Source organism: Anser cygnoides, chromosome 11 (genome assembly GCF_040182565.1).
Source record: "Anser cygnoides isolate HZ-2024a breed goose chromosome 11, Taihu_goose_T2T_genome, whole genome shotgun sequence".
Lineage (NCBI taxonomy): Eukaryota > Metazoa > Chordata > Aves > Anseriformes > Anatidae > Anser > Anser cygnoides.
The window spans coordinates 1,418,321-1,437,356 of NC_089883.1; the positions used below are offsets into that span (position 1 = coordinate 1,418,321).

A 19,036-nucleotide genomic window follows, 5' to 3' on the forward strand; every position below is an offset into this window, starting at 1 on the left:
CCAAGGACACTCACGTGCTTAGCTACAGACCAGCACACTTGACCTTTCAAGTACGACTTGCAGCAAATCAGATACGACTAAAGCAACGCTTTCTTTTTCCAAAAACACACATTTTCCAATGGCAAGAAGTGCTGTCCAGGACCCTGAGGCAGAAACTAAAACCCACGCAGAGGATATTCTCCAGAGCCTCCCAGTGACTCTCTCATTCACTCCCACAGCAAAAGCACAAGTTAAAACAAGTGCTTAAGCTGAGCAGAACATACTGAAGCAAAGGCACGAGCAATGGGTTACGCAACAAGCTCTTTCCTCACCTTTTCTCCTCCTCTCTACCCGGTCTGTTCTACACCATGAAAAATGCAAGGTCACGAGGGAGGAAGCAAGGAGGAAGAGACAACGACAGAAATTGAACCTTAATCTGAATTAAACCTTCCGATCTGAAATATTTTCATTTTAGATTCCACAGAAGACCTTTCATTGTCGAAGCAGGGAGCACATTTTGCAGCAGGAATTCCTGAACTGCACATCTAAACACAAACTCCACCCTTGTTACCAATTCTTATTTTAGCACAAATATGTTTTTGCTGCACAGATTAGAGACAAATATGTTTTTGCTGCACAGATTTGAGGAAAGATGTCAACCCTTGAACTACACCGCCTCTTATGCTAACTCCCGATGCGCAGCAATGACCAGCACTGTTAGCTGCCTCCCAGAACACGGCAAGTTACAGAAACACAGCCTGCAAGTCCTATTCTGCAGGTAGGTAGCAGACAGATTGCAAGCGTTTCGAGATTTGAACGGCTCTGCCTCTTTGGAGGAAGAACGTTTGCCAAAATAAAAATATCCTTAACAAAAACATAAGAACAACTGCTTACTTTAGGTAAACCTGCTTTCAACAAGCTTCAGGAAATCTCCACTTAATGGAAATTCACTCAACAGGCTCGCTCCTAGAGCTTTTATGAACATCTTCGTGGTTCAGACATTGAGCTGAGCTCCAAAATGAGAGAACCTGAGGAGAGTATTTAGAAACAGTCCGAGCTGGCCTCAAAGCCTTGCTCTTACCAAAGAACGGAAGACTTTGGTGCTTGGGAAGATGGACACAGTGGAAGTCAGCGCACCTAACACCAGTTTATCCCAGTTCCCTGCTAGCCAAGGTGCCAGGTGGTAACGCCGGACACGTGGAGCCGCAAGGAGAACGGCCGCAGAGGGAGGGGAGCTTTATCCGTCTATATACAAATACAACGATTGCTTTATAGGCAAGTTATGTCTATCCCACGATGAGGCCATTAATCTAATGAAAATAAATTAAGAAAAATGTGCTGAGACTGACGACGATACTACACCTAATCATTAATCCTGACCATGTAACGTTGCTGCAGGCAAAAGTGCTGTGGAGATGAAGACTGTTAAATCACCCCACGAACAGAACCCATCACGCCACTGTAAAAACGGTTTATTAGCGGAGCACTTCAAAGCACTGTCTGAAACTTTACAACGCTTACTTAGTATGTATTTGGTATTTGTCGGGGATTTATTGTTGCATCAGTTATTTTTAAAAGTTTGTACTATTAATGCTAGATTGCCATTGACAAATGTAGCACTGCAAGCACAATCTTCGCACAAGTGTTCTCTTAATGAGCAACTGGCGACGGAGTTGCCAAAAAAAATCTGCAAACATGCAACGATCCAGCTCGCAATTAGACCTTAACAATAGTTTCGCTGATTATACTTTTTATGCAGAACGCATTCAGCAATATGCGCTGCGGGAACGGGCTGCATACAGACGAGCTGAAACGATTCACCACATTTGCGTGCGAGCGGCTTTACTAAAAATTTAAATAAAAGGAATTTTCAAAGTAAACATTTTAAGCAAAACAATAAGCTTTCACTAATCTGTGCATACAGACATATGCACAGGAGCATTACAAGCACTTACTAGGAATGGAAAGAGTGGGTTTGACTCGCCCCTTTCCTAGGACCGTGGATGATTTTCGGAACAGCTGCTGCCCGGAAGATTCAGAGCAAGGCACAAAAGCTGCCACCGCTGCTCACCTCTGCCTGCGGCATCGCCGACACGGCACGAGGCAGAGGGCACGCCGGCCGTGCAAAACACGGGCATCCAGACCAAATCTGTTAACGTGAAGACGCGTCATGGGGCTGCCCACGTTTACACACGCTTGCACATAAAAACCAAGCAGCAGAACCACAGACCAACGGGTTTGACCCGAAACCATTTCGGTTTTGGCTGGAGCTAGCGCTGCTTTACGGGAAACCTGCTCAAGGCCCAACGTTGTTAGACGGACACAAAGACAAAGTGTTTGCTTGCAAGACGTACCGAGTGCCGTTAGCAAAGCTGCCAGAATGCTGATGCCACATCCATCGCGTGAGGCAGTCGGCGGTGACCGCGTCTTCCTGCCGGAGGGGCTGCTAGCTCCAGACGGGCACTCGCAGAAAGGGGAAACCCAATTACAGAAAACAGCAATATCTCCGTCAAAAAAACAGCAAGCAATTAAACGTCTCCTACACACGGAAACATGTATTAAAGCTAATCATTGTACATCGGTCAATGTAATTGCGACTCCAACCCGACGTGGTCCATGTAATTAGTTGGCACTAATGGAAACCTCATAACGCAACAAATTACTAAGATACCCTCCGTCAAGAGCATTTCCTCGGAGTGCCAGGAAGTCAGGCCACCGCTCTTGTCGACTTTAATGTGCACTTGGCCAGAAGACAGATGGATGAGCTCCCTCCTTCCCCATTACCAGCACCTGGGGACGTGCCAAGGTCCTCACAGCCAGGTGAAGGCACCCACAAAGTCCCGGGCACAAAAACACAGCTCGCTCACCCTTGGGTGCTGCCGGAGGGGAGCAGCAGGGAATTGGCTCTGATAGGATCGTCACTGCACACAAACAAAACTTAGTTTCCCTTTTGCTACTCCACTTAGCTCCTTTTGTTCCATTAAATCTAACCCTTGCCACGGAAATGCTGCTAACAGAGCTCCGAGATGCCTCAAAGGCAACCATGGGCTGATGAATCCCGACTGCCAGGCAGCCCGAAGGCTGTTTTGTTGCAGGTTTCACAGCAGTAGTAATTAGTGGCACTGTACTACTGAGGGGTTTTTACCTCTTCTGCCAGCTGCATTTCTCCAAAAAGAAATTTAAAAAATCAACTATACTCTTGGCAGGTGAAAGGGCAGTTTTGACTGCAGTGGCAGACCTTTTTCTGATGACCAGGTACAAAGAATACTCTGGGTGCAGCATGTAACTGTGCCCACCTGGGTAGGGAAAGGCCAGCGTGCGCCTGACATCATGCCAGTGTCCGTCAGGTGTGTATTATCCTATGGGCCAAGTTGGCAAGATAAAAGCACAACGGAGAGTTCAGAAGAGAAATACTGAATTTACAAGAAAATCCTTCCTGAGGCAGGTTTTCCAGGGAGCAACGGGTCAGCACTTTCTTTTCCATGCTTCCTAGTTTTGAGATGTGCAAAGGCAGATTACTTGCAGGCTCTAAGAGTAGGACAGTTCACCATTTTGTCTGGCTGTGCCTTAGTTGCAGACACCTCCCTGGTTCCTCGGTGGTTTTGGGTTTATCCGACGTCACCACTTACCCACCAGCAACACGCTCTGGCCTCACAAATGAGTGGTTTAAGGCACGTTTAGCTGCTTATTTCAAGTAGGCACAAATTAACCAGACCACCTTTTCACCATCTGCATGGAGAAACAAATCCCCGCGTTAGGATAACAAAACACGGTGATGTGACGTTTCCAGGGCAGCTACAGAAACGTGTGCTTGGACACGGCCCCTGAAACTCTGCCCGCCTCACCTCCGCGGGGAAACAGCCCAAAACCGAGCTCGAGGAGACTTCCAGGCAGAAGCTGGTCCTTCCCAAAAAACAGCCCGCTAGGGAAGCGCCTGTGGACGAGCCAACCCAGCGTCTACCATGATGGTGGAGGAAGGAGGAGGAAGGGAAAGCTCAAGCATCGATTTCCAGCGAGGGAACGGGGTCACTGGAGGAGCAGCTACGGGGCTGCAGCCATCCCCTTCCAGCAGGCGAGGGGCAGCACCGGGACAGGCCCAGGACTGATGTGCTGGTTGAGTGGCAAAGCTCAGAAGAGCCTTCTGAAACTTTTTTTTTTTTGCACGTGTTTCTAGTTAAAAATCAGCTGAAGTCTTAATTAACACGAGGCAGAAGTAATAAATGAAAGCCAAAATCTCCTCCATAATCTAAAGGCCATCGCCGTCTCACTGAGCTGGTTTTAAACTTCAGTAGGCGTGCTACAGACGCACAGACTCAGGTATTTAAAACGGATGATAAATCAAACAAACCAGGAGGACTTCATCCTAACGACTGCAGCCAAGGGGCTACCACCGAAGCGCAAGTAGAGCACGAGACCGTCACAGAACTACTACAGAAAAAGCCAATCTAACAACTAGCTCTGGAAACATCAACCGAGGCCATCAAGAAGAAAAGACTTCACTGAAGGGCATCTGCCTGCAAAAGTCATCTAGGAAGTCCCAGCTGCATCGAAAGGAAGTGGTTCACCTGGAGCTGCTCCGAGGCAGACTAACGGCCAAGCAGAAGGCAGGAGCAGCACGGAGGGGGCAGGCAGCACGCGGCTCAGGCTGGTGTCAGGGAAAGGTTCTGCACCCAGAGGTGGTTGGGCGCTGGGACAGGCTCCCCAGGGACGTGGGCACGGCACCGAGCTGCCGGAGCTCAAGGAGCCTTTGGGCAACGATCTCAAACACACGGTCTGATTTTTGGGTGGTCCTGTGCAGAGCCAGGAGTTGGACTCGGTGATCCTGGTGGGTCCCTTCCAGCTCTGTGCCTCTAGTCCTGCCCCAGGTGCCTCTGGTAGCGAAGGAGGGGAGCAAACGTGCAGGCAGAACACCCCACTTTCGGCAGCACTGTAAGAAGTTTCCTTTCCAAGTTGTACCCGCATGCACCCCTGCGCCTGACTGCCAGGAACAGAATTTCCTCCCTGTGCTTCTGTCCAACAGCTGTTCGATATTGGAACATAATTAATAGGTCTACAATAGCGAGCTATTTTCTTCTGGATGCTACGGACTCTTTTTTCATCCAGAAATTCAATGCATTCACTCTTTATTCACTTACAACCCCACTGAGAGCCTATAAATTATTACTTTATATTGCTGTGCATCCAGAGGCTCCAGCCAGGGTCACGGCACCGTGCCGGAGTGGAGACACCGGCTCCACGAAGCTGCTCCGTCCGGGTCGATCAAAATACCCTTTTAGTGGATGCTAAAATGCTCCTTGTTTGTATAAAATAAACTGTTCGGTCTATGTCAACAGCTTCTCTTCTGCTGTTCCCCCTGGCAGATTAATTATCAGTCCGCCCAGATCTTCTCCTCCATCGTATTAACTGATTCAATGTCATTTAAAACATATTAAATACAGCACTACAGCAGACTCGAAACACTAAATAATTCATGACAGCAAAATAAGGTCTACGCGGGGCTAGGAAATTTTACAAACATCATTCTTGTATCCACCGCCCTCCCCGGTATTTTTCTAAAAAATAAAAAATAAAAAGCTAACTTGGGGGCAATTAATATCCGATACAGTTCTAGCAGCAGCAAAATAATTTTTAGCATCTCCTTCAAAACACTGTTTCGTACCTTCCATCACTTACAGGAAAACACGATCGAGACAGGAGTCTCTGAATACCTCGGCGTTTTCTCCAGGATTCAATCTAGTCTGCTTCTAAATATGTATAATGCCTAGGCTACATTAACACATTAAAGCTTTGTAGATTGCCATCACTGCTTCTGCTGCTTAATTTCATCTATCCCTCGCAATTCAGATTTCCAACTACTTTCATCACTACTTTTCAAAAAAAAAAAATCATTTCAAATATAAAGACTCATGATGCTCGCATAAGCAGATTGCCAAGCAAGTTTAAGAGAACATATATTTAAAACCTGGCAGCAAAACTCCGCTCCCCAACTCAATGGGAGTATTCTCTCAGATTCTATTGCCTCGATGTTAATAAAAAGCATACTCTACGATCAGTTAAGCTTGAAAAAGTCTGGGCAGGATGATGAGTTTGACAAGTCAAACAATTCAGGAGCATACTTGCAGAATACACGAGCTGCTGGAAGAGGGAAGGTTCTGAGCAACCGATAAAACCTCCACAAGGGATTCAGAGCATTTGTTTTCCACTCCAGCTGCACAGAGGAAGAAGCACAGCACAAAAACACAAAATGGATGCTTATTTTTTTTTTTTTTGCAAACACTGCCTTAATTTCCACACAAGTCTGTCTGCCCAGTTAAAATTCATTTGCTACTCCAGACTATTTGAATTGCTAAATGCTCCTTTCCGCTCGTTTAAGAGTAAGTGGAGAATTTAAAGCACTCCGGGCTCGAGACAGTCCTGCTGCACCACGTATCCCAAAGGACAGATCCCGTACGCCAGCACGGGCTGGGTGCTTACACACTGGGCTCAAACCCCAGCAGGATCCCGGGGAGCACACCCCAGGCTGAATTCAGCTGCAAGGCTCGGAAAACCAGAACTCACCCAGCGCCGATTAAGCACACGAGAGCAGCATGTATTAATTATCAGGCAGAAGTTTAAAGTTCCCTTTAATCATCTTGAAATGCTTTGAAACCACTTTTCTGGTGTAGCAGCTCCGAAAGGGCTTTTATCTTTCAGCTGTGACACAGGAGGCACGCTGGAAGCCCTGGGAAGCTTTCCGAGCCTCCGGTTCGGGCTCCTCTCCTTTGGAATCAGATTTCCTAAACTCGTGCACAGCGAGATGTACCACGACTAGCAGAGAAACTGTCGAAGACCAAGAAGAAATAAATCACTGCATTTACCACGAGGAGAAACTTTTGCTTCTGGAAAATCGGAGCGTCGTGGAAAGCCAAGCCCCAGTTCAACGTCTGTGCTTTATCCAGCACCCTACATCCTCCCCACACATACAACGGGTTAAAACCCTGCCTCTTCCGCGCCACGGACCTCGAGCTCACAGGGCAGCTAATTGCACGGCACCCAAAATCACGCAGTTAACAGCTTTCTCACGCAAAACCAAGCAGCCAGGCTAACGGCACGCAGACCTGGTCTCACACGCCGCCTCCTCCGGAATAATCTTCCCCTGGAATGATCTCCCGGCGCTGTCTGCGCACACTGGCGCGCTCCGCGCATCCCCTGGCAACAGGACCGCAGCTCCCCACGGCCCCCCGAGCCAGGCACCTTTCACCACGGGCTCACTTACCGGCCACACGGGGCTGATAAAAGCCCCCCGCCGAGGAGATTTTCCAGCCAGCACCTTCTGTGAACACGGCTGGCAGCTCAGCTCGCAGCCGGACGAGCGTTATTTGGGCAGCGCCAGCACGTCGCAGCCCCCCCCCCCCAAACTCAGCCCCACTTTGGGTATTCGAAGCAGGGCATCTGCTCCTTGCTTACCTTAAGCAAAGGGAGGTCTCCGAATTCGAACGCGGCTCGGGTGTTTCAGCTTCAAAAATACATCGGCGGGCGACCCAGCGAGATTTCCCTCTGCGATTTCCTACAGGGGAGATGTGGAGAGAGGAAAAAAAATAAAAATTGGAGTACTTAAGGATCCGCAGCAGCCACTGGAGTTGAATTCCTTCCCCTCTATCTGTAGAAATCCTCTTACTCAGTCCTGTCTGCTCTTAAGACAGCACTGCTGACGAATTTCAAGGCTCAGCTCTTGACATGCAGAATCACTGAAGGATCAAGAGCATAAATGTCACTTCCTCCAGGCAGCACATCAGCGGCGAAGGAGCCTAATCTGCTCTCCCCACCACAACCCCACCAATTGAAGAGCAAATCCCGGCATCTGCCTCATGCAGAGCTTTCATTAGACGTTCCCGAAGAATTCCGATTTAAAGCCCATATTTAAAGGAGCTCACTTTTAGCTACCCCATTATGTAGTTTCACTTGAGGAACTGCACGAGTGGAAGAACATAAACTGAAAAGCTAATAAAGCACACGGCAAAGCCTAACCTTGAAACAAATTACAGCCGGCTACGTCGGAGCGGTAGCAGAGGCTCTGGAATTATTAAATGAGCTTCAGGAAAGATTTAACTAACCAAATTCCACCGCCACGCTTTATTTATGGCATGTGTGCCGGCCCCAAAATATTCGCCGAGGATTTTTCCATCTCCCTTATTGCTTTTGCATATTTCCTAATCAAGGCCAACGGGCACAAAGCCTGCGGAGGCTGGAAGGTTTCTGACGGCGTTTCGCAACCAAAAGTTTCTCGAAATAGGAATTAGGTGCGCGGAGGCAACATCCTCAACGCACCAGATAAACGTGGATTAAACAGAACTCGGGACGCCAGCATCAACTTGACCCACCGTATAATTAACTCCTAAAATGGCATTTTAATGGTCTCTGCCCTTCCTCAGCTTGGCAGTAGCACGTATAATTACGCTCCTATTAGCCCTCCTGCCTCCTTCCCTTGCATTCCCAATTTAAAATTAAACAAAACCTCTTCTGTTGGAGCTCGCCTTGAAGTAGTCTTGTCTTAAAAGGATTACCCTCCGCTAAAAGCACACTGGATTCCACAAAAGGAGGCTTATTTGTGCATTTGAAGTCCTTTTTTTTTTTTTTAAGGTACCTAATACACACCTGGATTATTTTTTAAAAATCTATTTGAATTTTCTCACTGAATTAGCTCAATGAAGTAAATTTTATCACCCGTTAAAATTTATGCCAATGCAACTTGAGCCGGCTCAGTGTTTCTTCCTATAATCCTCTCGCTGGAGGCTCAATTTAATAAACAAAGGCAGCTCTAATAATTCAAATCTTACTTTCAAAGATGCGATGTGCCTGTCAGAAGCTTTCTGCAACACAGTCAGTACATTTCTCCAGTCCCTCTCCAAGGCTTTGCATACATTTAAGCCTGCATCTTGCCTTTTGAATGCTGATAACTGCTGTGTTTCTTTTCTCTCCTTTAAAGGATTAAAGGCAACCACACAGACATTTTTATTAGTGCATCATGCACCATTAAATTGTCAGCTTGTCTGCCACGATTCTCCTTAGAAAAAATACATACGTGGCCTTGAAAACATCTTTACAACCAAATCCTCATTTTCTTGGCACTTATTTACAAATTGCAGCAAACAAAGGCAAAGCACCACGTGTATTTTCCCTGCAGCCAGGTTACAGCAGACGAGCAGCACTCCACGCACAACATCGATGTTTAAATAGTGCCCGGCACTTCCACGCCAGAAAGCCTTCCCTCGCTCTCCCCAAGAGCTTCATTTTTATTATTTAATCGCTCGCCGCAGCGCCTTCGAGGAGCGAGGCGAGACCTCCCAGGTTGTGCGTCCTCGGCACAGAGGAACAACTCCCAGATAAGAAAAAAAAAAGTTTTTACCGGGATAAAGCAGCGACGCGGCTGTCCAGGAGACCGCTGAGGATGGGGCAGGCAGACGCTGCCTCTCCCAGGGGATATGACCCAGCGCTCCCCCAAATCCCCTCCGAAGGGGGCTGGCTCTTCCCTGCCTCCCTCATTTTTTGTCCATTTCTCACGGCTCCCTCGCACGCGGATTCCTTCTCTTCGATCCAAACCACGCACGAGGTGCCCAGCTCTTCCCGAGCAAAACTCTGCCGTGGCACAAACCGAGCCGCTCCGCAGCCGCGGCTTGAGCAAGGAGGGCCGCAGCACGGCAGAGGTTACCTTTTCTGCCCACGTCGTGCCCATTCGGAAGCTTCTGCCTGCACAAATCCATTGCCTCGTGTCCCACCGCAACCTTTAAGCGGCGATCAGCACAGCTGAGACGTTTAACGAAAGGCCCAAGGCCTGCACCAAAGGGGCGATTCGGATTTGGGCGCTCCCGGTTCTCCGCACACAGCAGAGCTATCCCCGAGCCCACCCAGCGACACGAATCCCTCCCAAAAACCCCGCTAAAATCCCAGGGGCTGCCTGGTTCCGCGCTGACCCAGCACCGGGTGCTGGGCACAGGCACTGCCCCGCTCCTCGGCCGTCCCCCGAGGGCAGCAGCGGGCTCGGGGCAGGACAGAGGCAGGGGGAGAGGGGAGCACAGCCGACGTCTGTCCTTCACGAAGAGCGTTTCTCAATTTAAATCAGGTGGGTACAGCGACAGCACCCAGTTAGCTGCTCAGCATGAGGACGGTGTCAATATTCAGGACATACTCACGGCAGACACATAACACCTAACGCGCGCGACCAAGCCGCATGAACGCCCTGCCACCCGCGGAAACCAACGCTCCTTGCCGTCCGGATTTTTGCCCAGTGTTTGGCCTTGCCCACCTCGGCTCCTGCTGACAGGGATTTTGGCCGCACGGGAAGGGGACGCAGCCCGGCACAGACCCCTGCACACCCGCAGGCTGCACAAAGCCCCTGATGCGCGCCGGCGAGGCGGGCGCTGCGGGGTGCCGGCCCTCAGCCCCGACACTTACCCCTCCTGCAGTGCAAGGCAGATATTTAGAGCAAGAACAAAGCCCCCATTTCGGGGTGCTCCTGTCCCACAAGCCGGGCACTCGATAGACAGGGTCGCAAGAAACGGGGGCAAACTAAGGGATTTTGGAGACGGTTCCCCAGCAAGCTGGCGAAACGCAGGCGAGTCTGCCTGCCCCTGGGCGTGGAAGCGCAGCAGGATCGAGCTTGGTTCGGCAAACAGAGGACGCCTTTCGGGCCCAAAGCCAGGCAGGATTCACGGCATCCCACCCCCGTGCCCCGCAGGCTCACCGCCGTGCCCGGGGCTCGGTACAGACCCTCTCCCCCCAGGCAAACACCAGGCCTGCAGCTTTTTACAGCGGACGTTTTTACAGCGAGCCCCAAGAGAAACGATCGCCGACAGCAGGACACTGACCCGCACTCGGACCCCCAGGGTTTTTTTTTGTTTTTTTTTTTTTTTTTTTTTTTTTTTTGGTTTTGGTTTTTTTTTTTGGGACGAGCAGCAAGGAACACACAAGTTGTGCCAAACGTCACCCAGAAGCCCTGCAGCCCGGGGACAAACCTGTCACCGCGGAGAGGGGAGCGAGCTCCAGCAGAGGGCACTCGGAGGCAGGGAGAGGACCCGGGTGGGAGCCGCAGCACCCAGCGGGGCTCAGCTGAAGACGCCAGGAGCACCCGGCTGCAAACCCAACACCGGCTGCAGCCCCACGCACCGCACTCGGGTTTGTTTGCTTTAAAAGCAAAGGCTGGAAAATAAGAAAGCCGGCTGCAGGCTGCGAGGAGCCCTGCCACGGGAGGAGGGCAGTGCCAGAAGTCACACCAAGTGACATTATATACATACACACACATATATATACGTGTATAGATATATATAATACATATATATATAAAATATATATGCATTAAAACACCGCGTATCACCCCTCAGCGAGATCACCTCCTCCATTTACACTCACGGAAACCGACTGCAAGGGCCGAAACCAGCAGGAGCAGCTTCAATTGTAGTTGCTTGGATAAAGTTAAGTTTCACTGGTCAGTATTTTTTTCTTTCGAGCAAAACATTTTACCACAGGGTATTTACTACGGGGGCTCGTTTTAAAGCAGCAGTCCCAATGAGGATCAAGCTCACCGTTAGAGCATACGCCTCCAAATAAATTCAGCGAGCCGTGCACCTGGGATTTCACCCCAGGTATTTTGTACTGTGTATAAACCTCAAGCCCTATAACCTGTGTCAGAGAAAACGCAAATATTTACATGTATAAAAAAAACAGAAGGGGGGACTGATAGTAGCATTTCTTTTCCTTTACAGAGGTTTAACAACTGTTCTGTGGGATTTAAGGCAAGGCCAGAGTGCTGGGCTGAGCATCCCTAAGGTCACGATCCCGGCGTTCTGCTCCGCCATCACAGAGCCATGCCCCAGCAAACACCAAGAGCAAAGTGGGTTGTTCCAGGGCTCGGACACCTGGGGCTTCCAGGCGCTGCTCAGCCCAAAGTCTGACCCCCGATACGACGCACACAGGGCAGGAGACGAAGCAATTAAGTGTCAGAGAAGTGCGGCACCACCTCGGGTCTTCTGAAAGCCAGAAACAGCCTTCGGGAAGCACTGCTGCTGTGAGTGACCTGCAAGCTAACCCCAAACGCTGCTTTCAGCTTTCATTTTCCCAAGCCACCAATACCATAACATAGAAAAAAATGTCTTTAGGTAAGAGATTGAGAATTCTGTTTTTTAAAAGGTGAGAACCTGATAAATCTCACTCTTGCAAGAAAGCCAATTTTTGCAAACAGCTAAAAACATGTCACAATCCTGCATTACTGCACAGCCTTCAGAGTCGTGGCAGCACATTTGCATATCTATTACTCTATAAATTTTACAGCCCACGTATCCCAAGAACACTGCTGCTGAACGCCGATGCCAAGAGCCGGCTTTCTAAGAAAACTCAGGGCTCTGCAGAAGCCTTTGGCCACAAGATCGCGTTTGCTGGTGGCGTTTGATGCTCAGCTCCAAGCCCCACCTGCCTCAAAAGTCTCAGAGCAAACTCACCTCCTGTATCCGCAAGGCTTCCCTACGATATCAGTCACCAAATATTTACTTCTAGGCACAGTTCAAATACAGGTTTAAGAACCAGACGTGCCTTGTGGCCAACGTGCCCCACCTCACACCACCAGGGATCCGTCCCCTCCTGCCCGGAGCTCTAACAGACCTCAGGCAGCGCCGGGAAAGCACCGTGGGGGCACCTGCTGGAAACGGCCCACGACCAGTGAAGAGAGCATCTGAATTCAACACAACATCCTGCTGCTTCTCACCTCCCAGCCAGGCGTCGATCCCGTTCCCACCACCAAATGTTCCAGCTCTGACACTCGAGGTTACGCACGCGTGCGCGCGGGGCGATTTTTGCATAATTCAGCTCCCCCCGTCCCCAGCCGATGCTGCTCTGTGCGCTGCGCGAAGGAGCCCCCAGCCTCGCATTGTTTTCCGTAATTCGTCACTTCACATGATAAAATATTAAAAATGCCTCTTTTAAAAGCCTAATTCTCAGCAGGCTTTAATATGAACATTCTCCGAGCGCGCTGTTCATGCTTAAAAACAGGCATTAAACAGCTGAAACGTCTGATGTTTGGAAACACAGCTACCCATCTGCCAAGGGTTTGGGAAGCATTACGTACCAGGCAAGATTTTCTGTTCTAAACCTATTTAATGTTAAAGAAAAAAAAAAATAAAATCTCCAGACATGCAAAGCTTGGAGCTTAAAAATAATCCTTTCTACTTACTCCCAGATCTTCCCTGCAAAAGGCTTTGTTTACTGCGAAGCACCGGTTTGCTGCTGCTGGTATTGGGATCTCCCTCGCCTCCACGAAGTAACGGCGTTTATAAATTCGTTTATAAGTTACCTGCAGTGCTTGGCAGTACCCGACCTGCTCTCCTCGGCCACCCAGGGCTCACCGCGTGCCCTGCTGCGGGTTACGGTGCCTGTGGTCCAGCAGGGACGCGCAGAGAGGTGCTGGGCACGATCTGAAAGCCAAAAACTGTTGCAGGAGACGAGCGAGAGCAGCCCCAGGAGGCTTGGGGTGGGCTCCATCCATGGGGCAGCCCCAGCAGCATCCTCGGGGCTGGGGACATTAAGGGGCGTCCCGTACACCCGTACCACCGCCACGCCATCCTCTTGGGGTCCCGGTCACGCCAGGCCACGGGGATTACCGCTTTGTAATCCTAAAACCAGCCTGAAGTTAGCACTGACATATGGCAGAGCACGACGGAGCTCTTCCTGCCACCCACCCAAAAGCGACGAGCTTCGCTGACAGTTTTTTTTTTTTACAGTTTCACTTCCTTGGAAATTCAAATTTGTCTGGAAGAACACCGACTGCACGAAAAGTAGAGCAAGGAGCCCCTAATACCGGGAGGAACTTGGCTGTCGGGGAGAGCAGGCACGGCTCCGACACCTAAGTTCTGGGGCTGGCGAGCAACCAAGATTTCGTCTAAATTCACCTTCTGTGTGGCAGCTCCACGGGGGAAAAAAAAAAAAAAGAAGCACTCAAAACCCGTCACAGAAACAGGATGGAATCGAGGTGCACAGCTCTACTTAAAAATGGATTTAAAAAAATAAACAGCCGCACAAACGATGCTGTCTTCCCTCTTCTTCCACTGATGCCTCAGCATCTTCACCTGCAGAACCACCGCCCCCGTGGTGTGAAGCACACGACCTGTTTTGGGTCCTCAGGTACATGGAGAAATGGTATAGCAAAAGAAAAAAAAAAAAACAACAACAAAATTACATCTCCCTTTCTGCAGCAGAAGATGCTCCGAGCTCACTTGTTGACATTTCTCATTAGGAGACACCCGAAAGCCCCGCGAGGAGAGCAAAGCTTCTTAGGGTTTTTACGGAAGCCTGCATTAAACAGCAGGGATGGCAGGAGCCCATCCGTCCTTCGGCTCGAGATTCACACAACAGTTAACACTTTTTTTTTTTTTTTTTTGCAAGAACTTAAAAAAAAAAAAAATAAGGCAACATAACACGCAGCCTTCTGTACACAGCTTCATCCTCACGCACCTTCTAACGGGACAGCTTGAGCTCTGACTTCAAGCTGGTTTATTTGTCAACTTCCCAAAAACCAAAGCTGACGTTTTTCACAATGGATGCTAAAGATAATTTTTTTTTTCTGCCTACCAAAAAGCAGAAATATAAATCAAACTGACAGAGGCAAAAAAAAAACCTAAAGACCCCTTGGACCCGATGATCTCTTGAGGTCCTTTCCAGCCCCCACAATTCTGTGATTCTTCCATTCAAACCACAAGCTAAAATCCCGGTTTAGCTAAATCCTGCTTTCAGACCGTTGACGTGAGAAATGCTCGTTCAGACATCTCTGAAGTCGTGAAGCGCTCGGCAATTAAACACGTCCACGTCAGCTCATTAACCGCGCTCTGCCCGTTTCCGACAACTGGCTGCAAACGTTACACAGAAATAGGAACGCCAAAAAGGTAAAAATCCAATACCGCGTGAAGGTTACGTGAAACAGCCCCGTTTCATCTTTAAAAAAAAAAAAAAAAGGGGGGAAATCCCAGGAGAACTCAAAGCCTTACTGCAGACGGCAGCCGCGGGGCTGGGGAGCCCGACCGGGAGCCTTCGGGTCTGCCCCGACAGGAGCCGGGCTCTGCAGCTGCGGGTGCCAGACCCTGGCCTGGACATCGCTGAAGGCTGTGACCTCGTTAGCGTGTTGTTAACGAAGCAGGGCTGAAGGCTGGCCTTCCGCTCGCCTGTTTCAATTGATGGAAACCATCTGACGGGGGCTTCTGCTCGCAGCGCCCCGGGGCAGGATGCTTTCGGGACTCCTCTGAGGATCCCCACCCACCTGGAGGCAGGAGAAGAAGGAAAAGACCAAAACCACTTCTTCGGGAAAAGCACGCCCAGGAAAAACCTGGGAAATCATTTCCCTTTGAACACGGAAACCGAAGAGGAACAAAGCTGCCTCTGCAGGCTCCTCTCACTCTTACCAAAGGTGAAGCTGCCCTTCGGTATCTCCAAGATGATCGAGAAGTACAAGTGAAAACTCCTGATTTTTCACCTCCAAATGAGGCTCCGGCAGCTCCAAGAGATTCTGATAAATCCGTTCTTTTGTTTTGAGGCTTTCTGGAATTTCCTGCGTACCTTAATGCAATTCAGGCGACAAAAAAAAAACCACCACGCAACAGCGGCATTTCCTGCACCGGAACGGTTCGGGGACTCTCCCACCAGATCTGCGTTTTCAGAAGGCTTCTCACTGAAGCACACAAACAACTCAACTCACCCTGCAAGGGACAAAAAGGCTGCAATCCCCTGTGACAGCCTTCGTTTATTCAAGGCACGAAGCAGGACAGAGAACACCAAGCCTGGGCAAAGCCCCTTCAGGAGCCAAACCAGGCATCGCCCGTCCCAGCTCACACCACGTATGGGATCAAGAGCTCTCCTCTCGAGCCAGCCTCATTTTATCCTCACTTCAGCTCCCTTCTCACCTTGCTCTTCCGCAGGGCAGCCTGTCCCCGTGCCCGACCACCTCTGGGTGCAGAACCTTTCCCTAAAAACCCAGCCTCAGCCTCCCCCGTCCCAGCTCCGTGCCGTTCCCTCGGGCCCTGCTGCCGTCCCCGAGAGCAGAGCTCAGCGCCACAACCTGGTGATTTGACGCTTTTACCAAGATTTGCCTTCAACAGCAGGCACATTTACAAGAAGAGCACGTGAAAAGCCACCTCTGGGGTCCAAAGCGTGGCTTCAGGCAACAGTAAACTCAGAGCTGGGAGACATCACCAGATCAATTCGTTGTGAGACCAGCAAGGTGTGTGTAAACAAGAATTTGTACCTCGGGCTCTACAAAGTGCCACCAGCCGACTGGTTCACGTGTCAGAGGACTCCAGCCAACCTCTAACTCCAACGACACAAGCAACGTAAGCACGGAAATAAAGAAAAGGTGCCGTACTTGAGATAAGACGCTAATTAAAAGCTCGTTTCCTTTGGACTCAGCAGCAAGCTTTCTTCAGCAGGATCTCATTACCGTGCATTTTATCTGCCGCCTCCAATGTCTCAGACTCGATATTTACCATTCAAAACCCAGCCAGGAAGCAACGCCTGGCCGTCCAGAGGACCTGGTTAAACATCAGCTCGACTGCCACCACGTGCTGCCAGCCACCGTGGTGCCAGGAGGCGAGGAAGGACCCGGACGCGTGGCAGGCGCCTCGGGAATTCACCCGTCAGCAGGTCTGAGAAGCTCCCAAATCTTATTTGGGAAAATCCAAATCTTATTTGGGTGTACGCGGGTTTTGGCGTTAGAGAAGAAAAAAAAATAAATAAATCACGAGATCCTACCACCGTAAAAAGGGGAACATCTGCCGACGTTTTGGGTCTGCAGCACGAGCTGAAGCGATGAGTCAACTTGCTTTGGAAACCGGCAGAAATTAGACCTTGAAGTTCTGGCTGCTTCGGACATGAAAGGCGGCTCATTAAAACACAGCCAAGCAGCAAAGCAACCAGCTCAAGACACACCACGAGCAGCTGCCTTTTCATCTTCCAGCTCAATTAAGTGTTCAGAGAGAGAGCTACGTAGACTAACTTTAGTGAAATCCAACTCTCACATCATTATTATTATTATTATTATTTTTCAGGAGGAGAGATCCTGAGAAGAGAGAAGAAAAACACCGAAGGCCAAAAACACCCCAAAGAACACGTCCACCTCCGAGCAAAGCGCTTTGACCGTCACCTGCTGACGTGACGAGGGTACCACCAGCAACCACGGCTGCTCCGGCGGAATATTTATACTAAATGTGGAAAAACGGGTACGTTTCTCCAAAGCAGCCGCCCCGGACCCCTTGTTTACCGCAGCACGTGCGCGAGCCGGTGCCTGGCTCACCTCTCGCTCCTCCTGCCACGGCGTTACCGACGGGAGCGCTATTGTTAAGGCATCAGCCGGACAATGAAGGAGCTGAGGACGCTTGTCTTACAGAAAATTACTGTCAAGACGCTGCCAGGCCCAGCTTTCCCTCTTTCCGGGCCAGCAGCCAGCCGCTAATCATCTCAGGGCCCTCCTAATTTTTAGCTGTGCAACACGCGGCGTGACACAAAAGGGGGCGGCCTCCTCCGGGCACTGCCTCGGGACGCTTCCGCTGATTAGGTGAAAAAATACAGAAATCGTTGGCAGCCCCAGCGCAGACACCGCCGTTATTACCTGCTGGGAGGCTCAGGAACTCCCCCGCGTGCCCCCTGGAGAGAAAAGTGCCGGTATTTCCTTTATCGGAGTTTTCCTGTGCTGTCAGAGCACCACGACCGAAGGCACCCCACCGGCTGGGGCGGCCAGGCCCGGTGAAGGTGGCACTGCAAACCGGCCCTGGGGATTTCAGATTCGTCCTTCTCACCTGACTATTTTTTTTTTTTTAAAGTTTAAACGCCTGCCACAAACACTGCTGGGTTCTGACGTCTGGGCTGCCGAGACTTCCCCGCTGCACCTGAAAAGCAGGGGCACGGAGCAGCCGCGGGAGTTACGCCTCATCTTGGAAGGAAAGGCTTCGCTTCTCATTTTTTAACAGGTAGAAAGGCTCCGACCAGCAGAGCTACCACCTGTCGGCAGGCCCTGCGCCTAAAGGAACAAGCCAAATGCTCAAGCTCCTACCAACGACACCACAACCAACCCTTTCTGGTGTCTGAAGCCAGCAGGCACCGTGTGGGTTAGCACGCCCACAGGAGAGATTTCCCTCTCGCCCTGCCCAGGAGGCTGCCAGCTGTTTGCCTTCGCAACGTTAAAATTGGGCTTAAAGGTGGAATAAATCGGCTAAAACCGCACCGCAGCAGCGCTGCCCCGCGTCCTCAGAAGGGGCAGAGGCCAAACAGCCCCAGGACGCTCGGAGCTGTGTCCGCGTACATCCTAAGCGCGTTTATTGGGGTTTCCGTGACCTCGCCTTACAATGAGGCGCCCCAAACCCCTTCCGTTAGGGGGGCATCGCGCAGAACCTCGCGTGCGAGGCCTGCAGGGGCCGCGTGGGCGCCGTGCGTCCGAAGGCAGCGCGGTGCAGGTGGTGCTGCCGTAGGTGGTCCTTGTCACCCGGGTGCTGCCCTGCACCGGGGGCAGCTGGGGGCTCAGGACCCCGGGGTCTCAGGACCACAGGACCCCAGGGACTCAGGACCTCTGGGGCTCAAGAGCTCAGGACCTCTGGGTCACAGGGGCTCAGGACCCCAGGGGCTCAGGACCACAGCGCCGCCCCCCCCCAGCACGAACGTCTCCCATTCCTCCCACCCCCCCGGTACAACCCGCCGTGCCCCGGTGCTCCCCCCGTGCCCAGGGCCCCTCCGACCCCTTCCCACCGGGCGCACCGGCCCCGCTCCCTTCCCCACCCCCGCGGCTCTACCGGCGGCTCCCGCCCGAGGGCAGCCCCCCAGCCCCGGGCCAGCCCCGGGCCGCCCCCGCAGCCCCCCCGGTGGCTCCTCTCGCCCCGCCGGTGCTCAGCGACCTCCGGCAGGCGGCTCCCGAGCCTGCGCTGACCCCGCGGAGCCGCCCCGGTACCGGCCCCGGCCCCGGTGCCCGTCCGGTGCCCGCCAGCCCCCCCCAGCCCGGCCCCGGCCCCGGCCCCGGCCCCGGCCCCTACCTGCGGGCGCGGGCCCTGCCGGCGGGCGGAAC

At 51.4% G+C, this 19,036-nt stretch overlaps 1 protein-coding gene and 1 long non-coding RNA gene across 7 annotated transcripts in view; one reads left to right on the forward strand and one right to left on the reverse strand.

Annotated features, from left to right (window-relative positions):
• Positions 1 to 19,036, reverse strand: part of GLCE (glucuronic acid epimerase) — a 47,467-nt gene extending 28,431 nt beyond the window's left edge. Inside the window, exons 1-2 of one of the 6 annotated variants that reach the window (XM_067003600.1) lie at positions 19,005 to 19,036; positions 7,426 to 7,525 (exon numbers count right to left, since the gene is read on the reverse strand). Coding sequence is in view for 2 of the 6 variants with exons in the window: in XM_048046231.2 (XP_047902188.1) it covers positions 2,334 to 2,374 (41 nt within the window). In the remaining 4 variants the exon portion in view is untranslated. Of the gene's footprint in view, positions 1 to 2,333; positions 6,799 to 6,978; positions 7,101 to 7,425; positions 7,526 to 7,636; positions 7,964 to 17,278; positions 18,561 to 19,004 lie in introns of those variants that run through there. The other 5 variants (XM_013193246.3, XM_013193243.3, XM_048046231.2 and 2 more) reach the window with 5 other exon arrangements.
• On the forward strand, positions 15,108 to 18,204 carry LOC136791671 (uncharacterized). The gene is made up of 2 exons (XR_010834125.1): positions 15,108 to 16,629; positions 17,034 to 18,204. It is a non-coding gene; the product is annotated as an uncharacterized lncRNA (long non-coding RNA).